Below are 15,815 nucleotides of genomic sequence, written 5' to 3' on the forward strand. Positions count from 1 at the left end.
AGGGAGGCCACAGAGGGCAGTAAAAAGAGGATGATAAGACACATTCCCTTGTCTTTGTACATTCTTGGGTAACCAGCCCGGAGTTGCCAACAGCTGTCTGACATGCAGTGAGGGAACCTCCAGAAGGCTCTCAGAGTTGGAACTCAGTGTCCAGGCTGAACGATGGAGGCTCCTTCACGTATAAGCCCATAGATCTCAGGGTTCTTCGCCACATGGACCTGCAATGTTGAAACCACAACCTGCATAATAAAATTAAGAACAACAACAAACCAACAATCTCCCCTTCTGCAACACATTTGAAAGGGCACTGGAGGTCAACTAGCCAAAGGCCTGGTTGAAGAGAAGGTTTTTGCCTTGTAATCTAACCTATAGGTGACCAGAGCAAGGGCAACATTAGTTAGGCTTTATCTGGCCTAAGGAACCACCCACAAATTCTCCCTCACTCTTATCTGGATTGAGCTTCAGATTGATTGACTCTCATCCTGTCCATTACCAAGACAACAATCCAGCCACACAAACTGCCACTCTTGCAGGTGAAAAGGAGAAGTAGAGCTGTGTGTGATCAGCATATTGCTGAAGACATGCTTCAAAACTCTAGATAACCCTCCTCAGAAGTCACATGTAGTTGTTAAACTACATTGGGGATAGATTTGAACCCTGAAAAGCCCCACATGGAAGGCTCCCTGAGGCCAAGTGAGACTCCCCAAGCATCACCCTCTGATAAAGGCCACCCAAGGAGGACTTGGAGCTACTAGGAAGCAGTGCTGCTCACCCCCAACTCAGACTGCTGCACGAGGACCCCATAGATAGTATTGAAAACCTCTGAAAGATCAAGGAGAATTAACAGGGAGACATTAACCCCACCTCTCTCCTAACAGAAGTTGCCATAGAAGGCCACAAAAGCAGTTTCCATGCCCAAACTGGGCCTAAACCCAGACTGAAAGGGCTCTAGAAAATGGTTTTCATGCAAAAGAGCCTGGCTCTGTCCATCACCACTTGCTCAGGAACCTTGCCCAAGAAGAGGAGATTAGTGACTGGCCAGTCATTCCTTAAATCTATCAAGGGAGGTTTTCTTAAGAAGTGGTCTTATCACAGCCTCATCTAAGCAGGCAGGGACCGTCCCCTTGCGCAAGGAGGCCTGAATTCTTGCAGAGTAGCGATACTGAGCAGCTTGGAAGCTAAATCCCATGGAAGACTGACACCCTTTAAGGATTTTTTCATACGTTCCTTTAATATTCAGAAGCTTTACTTGCAGAAGGCATGATAAAGGAATAATATATTGAAACACAGTCTAAAAATATAAGCTTGGGTTCAGCTTCACTTAGCAATACACAGCTTCTTGCTTTAAGTCCAATTTTGTGTCTCTCCTTCTTCCAGATATGCTCTCAGACTGTCCTTGAGGACAGAGGTCATGCAACTATTTGAAGAAATCCACTTTCAATTTCCGTCCTTCTCTCTGTTTCACTTCAGAGACCTCATTCACCGCTGCTCTGCTCTCTCTCTCTCTCTATTCATTTTGAGAAGGAGCATCAACCGTTGTCAGGAATGAGCCAGCTCCAAGTGGCACTTGAGAGCCAGCTGCAGAATATGGGCAGGAACAGAGAGGTTTAGATTTGACGCAGGCTGAGCAGAGGCCAGAGCTGCCAGCGCCAATGGCCAGTTGCCAAGGGAACAACTGAGAGCGGGCTAGAACACAGTCAAAGCTTTCAGGGAGCTCAAATAAGGGCGAACAGACACAAAGACAATCTTTCAGAACAGGAAGAGGTTGGAGCTGATCCATTAAGTCTGAAGAGTCAGCAAATGGGAGGTCTGCTGGACAGGAAGCAAAACAAGAGACGTAAGGGGCGAAGGTTCAATATCTTCTGTAGGAACCAGAAGAAGTCTTCAGAAGGGTCATCTTGAGTGATAATGTTGGCGGCCTTGTTAGAGCTGTCCAGAGCTATCTGTTTGTTTTGGCAATAAATTCTTCTTTTTAACAACCTACGCTTACTGTGTTATCAAGCCAGGAACCTGGACTCCTTACAACAGTGTTTCTTCTCAATAGTGTCCAGAGAAGATCCCAAGACTTCTCTTCCAGCTATGTTCACCACACAGCCATTTTCCTGCACTCTGTCATCACAGTGAAATCACTCACACCAAATGGAGTCTGTGACTTGGTGCTTCTCATGTGGCATGTTAACCGACCACATGAGAACCACTAGAGAACGTACTAGAATTAGCTGTTTAACCAATCAAAGGAGCTTTCTGTAACCACACAGCCATATATATTTGAACATTCCTATTTTAGCCAATCAAACCCCTATACTGAACATTAATTCCCCCTCCCGGCCCAGCTGGGTGTCCTCTCCTTGCTCGTTTTTATCAGCCAGTAGGGGAAGGGACAAATACAAATGGAACGCAAAACCCACTTCTATAGGTAAATGTAACTGTTATTGGAAAACACAACTGTGTAAAGCAAAGTGTAACTCTATAAAGTATGAAACTAATGAAAGGGCAACTGTAATAACTAGACTAGTAAATGTAAAAGCAGTAAAGTGGTATCTTGGTTCTCAAACTTAATCCATTCTGAAAGTCCATTCCAAAACCAAACGCTCCAAAAACCAAGGCACACTTTCCCATAGAAAGTAATGCAAAACAGGTTAATCCATTTCAGACTTTAAAAAACAAACAAACAAACAAACAAACACCTAAAACAGCAATTTAACATGAGGTTTACTATCTAACGGGACCATTGACCCATCAAATGAAAGCAACAATTAATGTACTGTACTATAAATTAAATAAGACAGTATTGTAGATGATAAAAAAAATTTTTTTTTCTTACCTGCACCGATTATAGTCATTGTTTCGATGGGTTTTTTTTATCCATTTCCGCAGTCACACAATCAATCAATTAGTAGCAGAACTGGGTTCCACACAAAAACAAATTAACCGAACAAATTAACTGGGTTCCACACAAAAACAAATTAACCGAAAAAGCCTCAGAAACAAAAATGCAAAATAAATAGCAAAAACAAAAGCGCCAAACTTAATCCGTTCCAGAACTCCATTTGACTTCCGAAATGTTCGAAAACCAAGGTAAACTTATGATTGCTGCAGGCGCCCCGGAAACAATAGCCGACAACCCCATCAGATGTTCGGCTCTGAAAAATATTTGAAAACCAGAAAACTTATTTCTGGGTTTTTGGAATTTAGGAATGAAGGTTATTGAGTACCAAGGTACCACTGTAATAACCAGAACATATCCTTTCTGCACAACCATTGCAATCTGTCAGCTTTGACAAATTTGACAAATACGCAACGCCACCTACTGGGTCCATGGCAAAATCCACCAATTCAACTGCTTATTGAATGGTTCATTGAGAAAACAGTGCAAGTCATTCCTAAAGAATCGGCAGTTCATTCATAAATATGTCTGCTGTATGATCGCAACTACAGGAACTAACAGGGAACGCCCGGCTCCTTGGTATTTCTTTCTTCTCTGAAGGAATCGCCACAGGCACGTCCATCAGGTCTGTCCCTGCAACCATAACACAACAATGGGCAGCCATTAGTGACAGGACTGGTGGGTTGGGATGAGCCGGGCACCAGATGGAAAACCATCCATGCCTTTCCTTTCCCTGTGTGACTTCGCTAGGTGATTGTGTACATGCAAACAAAAGACACTTGTTGCCCATTGCACAACAATTACTTATCTTTGTTCCATGAAAACTTACCTGTAACCTCATCTGATGTACAGTGGTGCCTCGACTTACAAATTTAATCCGTTCCAAAGGCACCTTCGTAAGTCGAACAATTCATAAGTCGAAAAATGCCATTGGAAATGCGATTTCCCATAGGAATGCATTGGAAACAGAAAAATTAGTAAGTCGAAGCAACCCTATCTAAAAATTCGTAAGTCAAAAAATCCCTATCTAAAACCGCCGTGGTTTTTTCTGGATGTCAAGACATTCGTAAGCGCGTGGCCATTACCCCCATTCGTAAGCAGAAAAATTCGGTTGTCGAGTCGTTCGTAAGTCGAGGTACCACTGTCCTTCCTTTCTGTGACATGTTCTGGCAGGGTGGGAAATGGGAAGGTTCTCCTGTAAATGAAAGTGCATAAAAATGCTGCTTCCTTTTGTTTTGGGTTCTCCAACCTCCTGCATGTGGCGAGTGGGGACCCTGTTGCAACAAATCTTTCTTTAATAAAGAACAGGCTTACTAGCCAATAGAGGAACTCAACGGGCTCTCTACAGGCTCCTACATGCCATACGGAAACGGAGCAATTTCCCCCCAAATTTCCTTTTACACCACCATTCCTTTGGGAGCCGGCATTCTGTTCAAGGAGCTGGGAAGGTTCCCAAGAACCCAGTTTAGGAACCCTTGCTTAGGAACCACACTGAGAAGAGCTCAAGAGAACTTCTTACACCTTGCCAGCCTTTCATTCCCCAGAGAGCCTTTCCCTTGGCTGCTTCCATCACCAGGAACATCTTACTGTCTGCAAGAATGGAACTGCTCCAAGATTGCTCACATGGAACCCGAACCTCACACTGCTGTAAACCGTAAAAACCCAAGAAAAATCTGATATATTATGTCCCATTGTCCCATAAACAGGTAATGATTAGAACTTGAACCTTCAGATTGTTTCTGTCGCTCACTTCCTAAATTGCAGGATCTCACTGTTTTTTTCCATTCTCATGTGCCACAACCACATGTCTCTTATGTTTCAAGTTGCACCCCTGCATTTAGGCCGTCATTGTCACCTGCTGGGTCCCTCACGTTGCTCTCCTACTTTTGATGACAAAATACCACATTTTTCGCTCCAAAGACACACTTTTTCCCTCCTAAAAAGGAAGGGAAAATGTCTGTGAGTCTTATCTTATGGAGCGAAGCCCCGCTCGGAAGAGCAGGCTTGGTAGGTCCTTCCTTCCTTCCTTCTGTTGTGACGTGGGGTTTGTGATTTCAGCTCTCTTGACAAAACATGCTGGAGACAGTTCTCTAGTAACAGCTCTTTATTAAAGTAAACAGACTGAGGTCTGAGGAGAGCAAAGCTACATTTATAGGGACAGGGAACTAGCTAGAAAGGGATACATTTTGGAGGGAACAATATCAGGCAATCCCAGTGCTGCCTTTTGGAGGGAACCAATAAGACAGAGGATCCAAATACAGCAGCTTAAATGAACCAATAGTAGCTGTACCCTCTGGAACCAAAAGGCAGTTACTTTATCCTAATGCAAATACAGACAATAATAATACAGAGATAAAATCCTTTGACTCAATACACAACACCTTCCTTCCTTCCTTCCTTCCTTCCTTCCTTCCTTCCTTCCTTCCTTCCTTCCTTCCTTCCTTCCTTCCTTCCTGCCTGCCTGCCTGCCTGCCTGCCTTCCTGCCTTCCTGCCTTCCTTCTCTCTCTTTTCCCTCCCTCCTCCCTCTTCCTCTCTCTCTCTTTCACCCCTTCCATCCTTGTCTGTCTGTCTGTCTGTCTCTCCTTCCTTCCTTCCTTCCTTCCTTCCTTCCTTCCTTCCTTCCTTAGGCTGTCCTCAAGGTCTGCTTGCTTTACAGCAAGGTGAGAGGAGGGACGGGCGGGAGCCCCTTCCGCCCCTCCTCCCAGCTCACTGTAAAGGAAACAATGGGAGAGCTGCTTACACGCTCTCCACAGCTCTCACTAGAAAAGTTTTTTCCCTTGTTTTCCTCCTCTAAAAAACTAGGTGCGTCTTATGGTCAGGTGCGTCTTATAGAGCGAAAAAATGTGGTGCGTTCCTCCATATGCAATTCTCTACACCTTTACATATAATTAGTAGATTAATCTGTTGGTTCATGCAAGAAGGATTTCCTGAAGTGTTTAGAAACAAAAATGTTTGGCAAACACTAACCATTCTTCTATTTTGTGAGGAAATGTAATACCCTGTATTGCAGCTGCAACTGGAGTTTGCATTATTCTAAGTGTTTCCACCCTCCCCTTAACTGGTGTACAAGGATACACCAGTTGTTGTTGTTGTTGTTGTTGTTGCTGCTGCTGCTGCTGCTGCTGCTTCTAATGTTGTTACACCCCTGAGGTCCAACATCCTAAAAATCACGCCTCCGTTGGTGACACACCTACACTTGAGGAAAACGGGGCATGTGTGATTGCGGAAGAGATATGGAAAAACGAGGGAGCTCCCTTCAGATTACCAGTTTGCAGGTGGGCTGCTTCCTTTCCTGTGACCCGCCATTCCCAGTGCTCCTCTCAACAAGTAATATGTATGATTATTTTGCTCATATCATTTTGTCTCACGGAGCACAATGTTCTATGGAGATAACTTTGGAACCGGTAATTATCTCAAACTGCTGGGTTTCATCATCCATTTTGCCAAATCCCATCTCAGACCACGAACACAGTGAGAGTGTAAAAGCTTATATTAAATAAACCCTGTCATATTCAGAGCCCCAGTGAGAAATTCTGAACACACAGGATCTCATGGGTCACATCTTTGGCACAACCCCTTTATCAAATTCACCCAGAGCCATTAAACCTAATGCAATTCATGGTGGATGAGAGAGAAATAAGCCTTTCTGCATAACTGTTGGTCAAGATGGCAGGAACATCTCTGCTGCTGATTCTTCTCTTCCTGTGGCTGCAGTTGCCTCCAACTGAGTGCAAGGAAGATTCTGAGAGATGCACCATGACGGATCCTTTCCAGCTTCCATACCAGTATTATCAGAGAGGGGACCTAATCATTGGAGGAATTGTTAATACTTTTGGCTATTTATCTGAAGAACTAGATCTCCATGACCAGCCCAACACTATGTTTACAGATGAACTTTTGTAAGGAAATAACTCTCTCTTTCATAGTGTGCTGCTATACGCTACAACTACACCATACAAACCATGCCATGCTCAGAACACATTTGCATATAACTTTTTCCAAATGTGAAGGTTAAAAATACATCTTCTTCTCTTTCTATTGTGTTCTTGGCATCTTCTTCTGTGTTGCTTTATTCCTCACCTGGAGGTTTCTGTCTTCTGCCTCTTCTGCTTTCTTCTCACCTGATCTTTTGTTTCTCACCTGATCTTATGCTTGATCCTCATCCTTCCTCTGTTTTTCCTTCCACACCATGAATTGATGGTTTTACTTTGCAGCAAAGCTTGATCCCCACATTCACAATCAGCATCATTTAATCTGACAGTCACAGATGCTGTGAGAAAGGAATATCATAGATTCTGGATTATATTCCCAGCTGGACCATTTAAACAATATTGGGTAAAAATTACTAAAGTGTTGTAAAGTTATTTTTTCCCCAAAGCAAAGCATCTAACAGGTATATGCGAATTAGACCAACTTTATCTGATCTATTACTCATAAGAGATAAGAGAATAACTCATATGTGTGCGTGTGTTGCAGTATGTGAATGTTCTGCACAAATACTTTTTAGATGCTAAATTCCTAAAGCTCACTGAATGCTGACCATGGATTCCCATTATCAAATGTTAGGATTCACAATGCATATTTGTTTTATTTAATCTTTTGGAATTTGCTGGAAACAGTCAGAAAAAAATGAATGCCTCTAAAACATTTCCAATTCTTTTTTAGTTCAACACTGAAGTGCTACCAGAATACTCTCTCCCTGGTGTTTGCTGTGAAAGAAATCAATGAGAACCCTAACATCGTACCGAATATGAGCTTTGGGTTTCACATCTATGATAGCTTTGTAAATACATGGATGACTTATCAGAACACTCTGAAACTTCTGTCCACCACAGAAAGGATTGTCCCCAACTTCAAATGTGACAAGAAAAGAAATATGATGGCTGTTATTGGAGCACTTGACTCTGACATTTCCCTTCACATGAAGACAATCTTAGGCATCTACAAGATTCCACAGGTATAATAATAATAATAATAATAATAATAATAATAATAATAATAATAATATCTATATGTCATCCATCTGACTGGGTTGACCCAGCCACTCTGGGTAGCTACAACCAAGTTATAAAACCACAGTAAAGCATCAAATATTAAAAACTTCCTGATACAGGAATGCCTTCAGATGCCTTCTAAAAGTCAGATAGCTTCTTATTTCTTTACATCAGAAGAGAAGGCATTCCACAGGGCAGGCGCCACTACCAAGATGGCATTCTGCTGGGTTCCCTGTAACCTCACATCTTGCAGTGAGGGAACCGCCAGAGGGCCATCAGAGCTGGACCTCAGTGTCTGGGCTGAAAGATGGGGGTGGAGACGCTCCTTCAGGTCTCCTGGGCCAAGGCTATTTAGGGCTATAAAGGTCAGCACCAGCCCTTTGAATTGTGCTCGGAAACGTACTGGGAGCCAATGTAGATCTTTCAGGACCGGTGTTATATGGTCTCAGCGGCCACTCCCAGTCCCCAGTCTAGCTGCTGCATTCTGGATTAGTTGTAGTTTCTGAGTCGCCTTCCAAGGCAGCCCCATGTAGAGTGTATTGCGGTAGTGAGATAGTGAGTGTGTGAGCTGTGAAGCTTTCCTGCCTCTGGTACAATAATTATCTTCTGTTCAGGGCCGTCTCAAGCCGGTCGGGTGCCCTGGCGCTGAGGCGCGGAGATCGGTCCGGCGCCCCCGCCCTCGCAGCGCGCAGCACGGCATCCGCGCGGCTTCGCCACGAAGCGCCCCGCCTGCCGGCCCGGCGCCCTGGCGCCCCGCACCACCAGGACTATACCTAGAGCCGGGCCTGCTTCTGTTTCTCCATAATTCCTTTTTACCTTGGTTCATTTTTCTGAAGAAGAAAGTGAGAAAGAAAAATACATAACTTATACAAAAGTGTCTGGCTTTTCTCATGTTTTTGGTAAAAAATCGTAACTGGAAAAATAAAGAGTTCACTCACTGATACTCAGTTGTGGTTGGAAGGGCGTTTGTGTTTCCCTGACTTCCTGTCACAGCTGTCACTGCAGCTTGTCTGCAAGGAGGGAGGGAAAGGGAGAGGGGGGGGGGGGAGGTTGGTGCAGTGCAAACACACCAGTAGGAATCCTTCTCCCAGGAAGCTGCACAACACCAGTTGCGAGAGGGCAGAGAAACGATGCTACTCCCCCCCACCAAATACTGCTGGAGAGCTGCACTAGGTTATGGTGAGATTGACATGCATCCATAAATGGATTCTTCCCTCTTTTTGCCTTTTTCTGTTGCACAAGGATGTTGAAGGAATGACTGTGATGGCCCCAACTAGCTGGTTTGATTCAGGCATTAATTTATCTATGAATGTAGGTTCCCCTTAGGGCGGCCTTCAGGTGCCTTCTAAAATTCAGATAGATGTTTATTTCCTTGACAGCTGATGGGAGGGTGTTCCACAGGTCAGCCTCATAGACCTGCACTTAATAACTATTTTATTTTCTACATACGTCAATGTAAATGATCAACCTGACCAAGATGTTGTCATTGATGAATAATGGATTCAGTGTTTTATGTTATATCAGATCTAAAACAAGGAATTTGAGCATACATTCATTCGAATTCCTCCGATATACTAAATTAAAGAATCTATTTTTACCTTCAATAAATTCTCATGGGTTCCACTTTAGGCACTTATTTGAGATGAATCCCAACCTTTTGCTATAACTCTCCCATGATTGTGAGATTGATGTCTTCCTTAGATTGCTTATTGCATATTAGCTCCAGTGAGGAGGACCGAGTTGCAACTCCAAACCTTCTTCCGGACGGTGCCCAATGAGAAATATCAATATGCAGGGATTGTCAAGCTGCTTCTTCATTTCCGGTGGACGTGGGTTGGACTTGTTGCTTCAGATGATGAAAATGGAGAGAAGTTTATGCAAATCTTAGGGCCAATGCTTTCCCAACATGGAGTCTGCACAGCCTTCAATGAAAAACTAGCAGCCTTTACTCAAGGGTTAGATAATTTCAGTTCACTGGAACTCATCCGGGCTAAGTCCTCTTTCCTGATGGACTCAGACGTTAATATATTAGTTCTATGCGCAGAACCTCCAACCATTACCAATGTGAAATGGATGATTTATTTTTCTTCATTAGCTGAAGATATTGCAGAGAATTCTGCAGGCAAAGTGTGGATTTTGACAGCCCAATGGGCCTTCTCATCAGATACAATGCAAAGGTATTACGATATTCAAGTCTTCGATGGTGCCCTGTCTTTTGCAATTCACACAGAAAAAGTCCAGGGATTTAAAGAATTCCTTCAGACCCTAAACCCCAACTCTCCAAATGGAGATGGGTTCCTCCAGACTTTTTGGGAACTGGCATTCAACTGCTTATTTTCCCTTTCCAATGACCCAAATGAAAGCAGAGACACATGCACTGGCAAAGAGAGTCTGGAGAGCCTTCCTGGGCATATTTTTGAAATGACCATGACTGGTCAAAGTTACAGTACCTATAATGCGGTTTATGCCATTGCACATACTTTGCACAAGATTCTCTCATCCAGACCAAAACACAGAAGGATGGCAGGCAGAGGTGGGCTCGATCCTCCCAAACTGCAACCTTGGCAGGTAAGTTTTCATATTCAGAATAATATTTGCTTGGGGCTAATCTGATGGTTATAGACACACAGTCCATAGACTGAATACACATGGAAGAAAAACACCTCTTACAGCATTTCCCTTTCCCGCACAAAATAAATGTTCTTTTCAGTGCTTCCCCGTTTCCCCTTGCCTTCAAGTTGGAGCCAGAATCAATATATTCCCTGTCCTTCCCCTTCAAGTTACAGAGGTGGAAGTATCTCCTCCTTCACTTCCTCACACAGAAAGGTCATCTCTTTGTAGAACTCAACAATGTTGTGGAAGGAGTTGCATGTTCTGCTATCTTTTTAAAAAAAAATAAAACCACAGGAAAACCTTCAACATAAAAAACTTCCCTGCAATATGAATACTTAAATAAACTGAATAGATGGCAAGCATCATAATGCATTCCATATACAAATGGTTCTGAAACTAAACTTGTTTCATTATCCATGTGATAATGTGCAAAATCAGGCAAGAGAAAGGAGAAATATGAAGAATGCATTTGAAATTATTTAGCTTTGTTTCTACCCCTGACTGTCAAAATATTCTGTCCACCAATAACAACTATTTTCTAGAGCCTGCAGTTGTTTCTACACCAAAAAGGAACTTCTATGGCTGTTTTAAATGTAATTGGACTTCCTTCCCAAGGTCAGGTGAGCAAGACAGTGCATTCCATTCCAGTCTTGGCGAAGGAGACACAAGGCCACTGGGTGCGTCCCAGAAACCAGCAAGGAAGGTGCCCTCTTGCTTATCAGGCTGTGAGGAGGTCATGACAAGTCTCTGGGAATCATCCCAGGTCCTCCTGCAGGTCCTCCTGCAACCTTCCCAGAGCCTAGGATGCCCCTCTCCACCTTGTGGAGGGCAGTTCCAGGGGTTCCTGACTTTGCATGATTTTACCTTTGCAGATGGACTCCCAGAACTGACCCTTCAAATGCTTAAATGTCAGGCCAAGTCTACTTCCGAGAAACCCATAGGTGCTCCAAAGGTGGAACACACCATTTTTGACTCCTTTCCATTGTGTGACATATATGGATTGGTACTTTTTCCTTTCTAAAACCAATAAAGCTTCTCCCTTTTAACAAAAATTGCCTCATTTTATTCTGTCTAGCTTCCCTCTTTCCTGAGGAGTATCTCCTTCAACAACAGTGCTGGGGACTTTGTGTCTTTTGATGAGAATGGGGAATTGGCAGCTGGATTTGATGTTCTTAACTGGGTTACTTTCCCCAACCAAACTTTCTCACGAGTGAAAGTAGGAAAGACAGAACCACAGGATTTGCAATATGTAGACTTTAGCATGGATGAAGAAGCCATCACATGGCACAAAGCATTCAATCAGGTGGGAGTGGACTCTTGGTGTGTGTGGTTTTTTTTAAGGGAGCATTTTTATTGCTATTCAGAATACAAATACAAGACTAAAGTCGAATGTTAATAACAGTCACAAGTTGAGTAATTGCATGAAGGGATAACTACAAGAGAGTAAGCTCTCCTGCCAGGCTTAGCTAGGTCACATTAATGTAGCAGGGAAGGCAAAGGGAAGGCAAAGGACCCCTTAATGGTTCAGTCCATTGTAGTGCTCATCTCGCTTTTCAAGCCATGTCTGTAGGCTATGTCTGCAGTTTGTCTGCAGACAGCTCTCCAGGACATGTGGCCATCATGACTAAACTGCTTCTGGCACAAGAGAACACCGTGATGAATGCCAGGATGCACGGAAACCTCCCTTCCCTTCCCCCCACCTATTTATTGACTTGCACTGGTATGCTTTTGAACTTCTAGGTTGGCAGGAGCTGGGACAGAGCAATGAGAGCTGACCCTGTTGTGTGGATTTGAACAGCCAACCTACTTATGAATAAGCCCAAGGGGCTCAGTGGTTTAGACCACGGGACCACCTGAGTCCCTAATGTAGAAGTAAATCCTATGTTACAAAACTCTTATTTTTCAGAAGACAAGGGGGGGATAAGTTGTCCATTTGTGTTGAAGGAAGAGTACTTGCCTTGTAGGGTTTCTCTGAGCCTAATATATACGCTTCCTATTTGCCTTCTCTGCCAACTCCCTGTATTTCAGAATCAGTTCTATTTCCATGTCCTCTCATCTCATACCAATGAAAAATTCAATTTCCCTTCTCCTTGACTACCTATATTTATAAGACAATACCTATCTGGAATAATGTAAATCTGCCAAGTGCTCTCATCTCTTTGGTTCAAACTGTATTCTTTACCATGCAAAAGGGAGCTTCATCTTCTCCCCTCTTTCTGGCCAGGTCCTGCCCCTTGGTTTGTGTAATGATCGGTGCCAGCCAGGCTACAGCCGGAAAAAGAAGGAGGGGCTGCCATTTTGTTGCTATGACTGTGCTTCATGTCCAGGTGGGATGATTTCAAATCAAACAGGTAGGAGACATCATCTGCTCTTTTATAAAATGATTCCTAGTCTATTTCAACAGTTTCCCATTATTAGCAGTTCAGTACTCCTAAACAGAACAGGAGTTGCACTCAGATTTGGAAGAAAGAAGATGGACACAGAGAGTTGGGCAAACTAGAGGCACAGCTTTAACCTTGACAAAGTAGATCTGTGGAAATAGGTGTGGATCATGTCCTGTGTTCTCTGCCTGCTCCCCACGTGCCACAGCTTGCAAAGACTTCCCTAGCCCTCCATCCTTATAGTTTTAGGGGTGAGAGCCAGAAACACAAATTCAAATTCTGCTGCTCCAAGATATAATAGTGGGCTTCTCATTTTTCAGCAGAGATGACTGTTTCCTCTTTCAATGGCACCATATTAACAGTCGTCAGTACTTTGCTTCCTAAATTCCTGGTGATGTGATTGATACCACTTATATTGTTTATGAGGAAAAAATACCCATTGCATTTTACTGTTTTCCACTTTTCTCTGATACTTGTTTCCAACTAATTAATGGCCCAGAATTGTGTTTTGGGGGCAGAAGCAATATTTCTTTCAAAGAGGATTTGAGATACCCTTGGAGATGGAGGAATCTATTTCATTACAAAGAATGAAACATAACAGAATAAAAAGGTTGCTTTTTTTTGTTGCAACTCATATATCATTAATCTGATATTTTTTAGATATGAATTATTGTTTCAAATGCCAAGAAGGTCAGTTTCCAAACCGCAACAGAGATGATTGCATTCCTAAGGGGCAAAATTTCCTTTCCTACGCGGAGCCTTTGGGATTCACATTAGCTGCCTTAGCTCTGTTCTTTGCTGTGGTCACAGCCTTAGTCCTTGGCGTCTTCTCTAAGAATGGGGACACTCCCATTGTCAAAGCCAACAACCGGGACCTCACCTACACTCTGCTCCTTGCCCTGTTGCTCTGCTTCCTCTGCTCCTTGCTCTTCATTGGCCAGCCTCACCGAGTGAGCTGCTCTTTACGACAAACGGCCTTTGGCATCATCTTCTCCCTTGCGGTGTCTTGTGTCTTGGCCAAAACCATCACGGTGGTTCTGGCGTTCATGGCCACCAAACCCGGATCCAGGGTGAGGAAATGGGTGGGGAAATCTCTCACAAACTCTGTTCTTCTTGGTTGCTGCTCACTTCAGGCCAGTATTTGTGCTCTTTGGCTCTGCACGGCTCCTCCCTTCCCAGATGTGGACATGAACTCTCTGGCGGAGGAAATCATCGTGGAATGCAACGAAGGCTCTGCCACCATGTTTTATTGTGTCCTGGGGTACCTGGGGTTCCTGGCCATTGTCAGCTTCACCATGGCTTTCCTGGCCAGGAAGTTGCCAGACAGTTTCAACGAAGCCAAGTTCATCACTTTCAGCATGTTGGTGTTCTGCAGCGTTTGGCTGTCCTTTGTCCCCTCTTATCTGAGCACCAAAGGGAAGCAGATGGTGGCTGTGGAGATCTTCTGCATCTTGGCCTCCAGTGCAGGCTTGCTCACTAGCATCTTCTTCCCCAAATTGTACATAATCATTCTGAGGCCTGAATTGAACAGCAAAGACCACTTGATTCGGAGGAGCAAATAAGAGTCAACTTGCAACATTGATGCCTTTAATTGTTGCATTATTGGAAAATGCAGACATTTGTTGGAATAAAACTGGCCAAGGAAATCCCTTGTATGTCCCATTTATTATCTTTTTCATAATCAGTTTTCTCTCTCCTCTCTTGTCACTGTTTATTTACATACAGCATTCTTCACAATCTGTGCTCAAAGTGGTTTGCACAAAAAGACAGTAATACATAAGAACATTGGGCAAATTTCCTACATCCAGCCCATGGCAGATGTAGTCCAGCATCCTATTCTCACAGGGGCCAACCAGATTATCATTAATACTATTATTTTTTATACCATCCTTCATGGTTATAGTTTCTGTACCCCATCACATTGATTGCATTTCCCTGGCCATTCTTGGCAGCTGTCAACATATATAAAAACATAATAAAACATTACACACTTGAAGGCTTCCTGATACAGGGCTGCCTTCAGATGTTTTTTAAAGGTTATATTGGTATTCATCGCCTTGATCTCTCAAGGATTGGCATTCCCCAGGGAAGGCCCCACTACTGAGAAGGCCCTCTGCCTTTCTCCTTGTAACCTCACTTCTTGCAGTGTCAAGGACTGGGCAGAGGAGAAATGGCGGAGACCTCCTCCCCAACCTGATCCTTCCACGGAGGAGGAAGAGGAAGACTGTTTAGTTTTTCAACAGAGGTTTGAGAGAGGCCAAAGCTCAGATGAAGATGAGGGGGAAAGTTGGGAGATAATAATTTGGGAAATAATTGGAGAGGAGGAGGAGGAAGTGGGCTGGAGGGAGAGTTGATGGACACAGTGTCTTTCATAGCTGCCAAGTTATCCCTTTTTTAAAGGGATTTTCCCTTATGCTGAATAGGCTTCCTCGCGAGAAAAGGGAAAACTTGGCAGCTATGGTCTTTTGAAAGCATTCCAGACCTCACCCCTCCCAGAACCTTGCAAGCCTTGAAAGTAGGAGATCAAAGAGCATGTAGAGAGAGCAGAGGGCACGTAGTGGCACCCATGGTAGTGATGAATGAGAAAGTGGGAGAGACGGGGTGTCAGGGAAGAGCCAGAACACAAGGTTAAACAATGCTACCATTCAGTGGATTTTTAACTGGCTGACTGACCGAACCCAAAGGGTGCTCATCAATGGCTCCTCCTCATCCTGGAGAGTAGTGACTAGTGGGGTGCCACAGGGTTCTGTTTTGGGCTCAGTCTTATTCAACATCTTTATCAATGACTTGGATGATGTGCTTGAGGGCATCCTGAGCAAGTTTGCAGATGACACCAAATTGGGAGGGGTGGCTAATACCCCAGAGGACAGGATCACACTTCAAAATGACCTTAACAGATTAGACAACTGGGCCAAAGCAAACAAGGTGAATTTTAACAA

General features: G+C 43.7%; 1 protein-coding gene across 1 annotated transcript; it reads left to right on the top strand.

Moving 5' to 3' along the window:
• Positions 1-6,644: 6,644 nt before the first annotated feature.
• LOC148683737 (vomeronasal type-2 receptor 26-like) lies at positions 6,645-14,485 on the top strand. The gene is made up of 6 exons (XM_088657278.1): positions 6,645-6,787; positions 7,554-7,845; positions 9,584-10,450; positions 11,571-11,798; positions 12,720-12,846; positions 13,537-14,485. The coding sequence occupies exons 1-6, from the start codon at positions 6,645-6,647 to the stop codon at positions 14,436-14,438; spliced, it is 2,559 nt and encodes an 852-aa protein (XP_088513404.1). The 3' UTR covers positions 14,439-14,485.
• The last annotated feature ends 1,330 nt before the right edge of the window (positions 14,486-15,815 follow it).

This window comes from Zootoca vivipara, chromosome 13 (assembly GCF_965207765.1).
Source record: "Zootoca vivipara chromosome 13, rZooViv2.hap1.1, whole genome shotgun sequence".
Classification (NCBI taxonomy): domain Eukaryota; kingdom Metazoa; phylum Chordata; class Lepidosauria; order Squamata; family Lacertidae; genus Zootoca; species Zootoca vivipara.

What these genes read in the sequence shown, in the direction of transcription:
- LOC148683737 (XM_088657278.1), top strand. Translation starts at nt 6,645, where the DNA reads ATGACGGATCCTTTCCAGCTTCCATACCAGTATTATCAGAGAGGGGAC. An exon ending in CCAAACTGCAACCTTGGCAG is followed by an intron (nt 10,451 to 11,570) that starts GTAAGTTTTCAT and finishes TATTCTGTCTAG; the next exon opens with CTTCCCTCTTTCCTGAGGAG. An exon ending in GATGATTTCAAATCAAACAG is followed by an intron (nt 12,847 to 13,536) that starts GTAGGAGACATC and finishes GATATTTTTTAG; the next exon opens with ATATGAATTATTGTTTCAAA.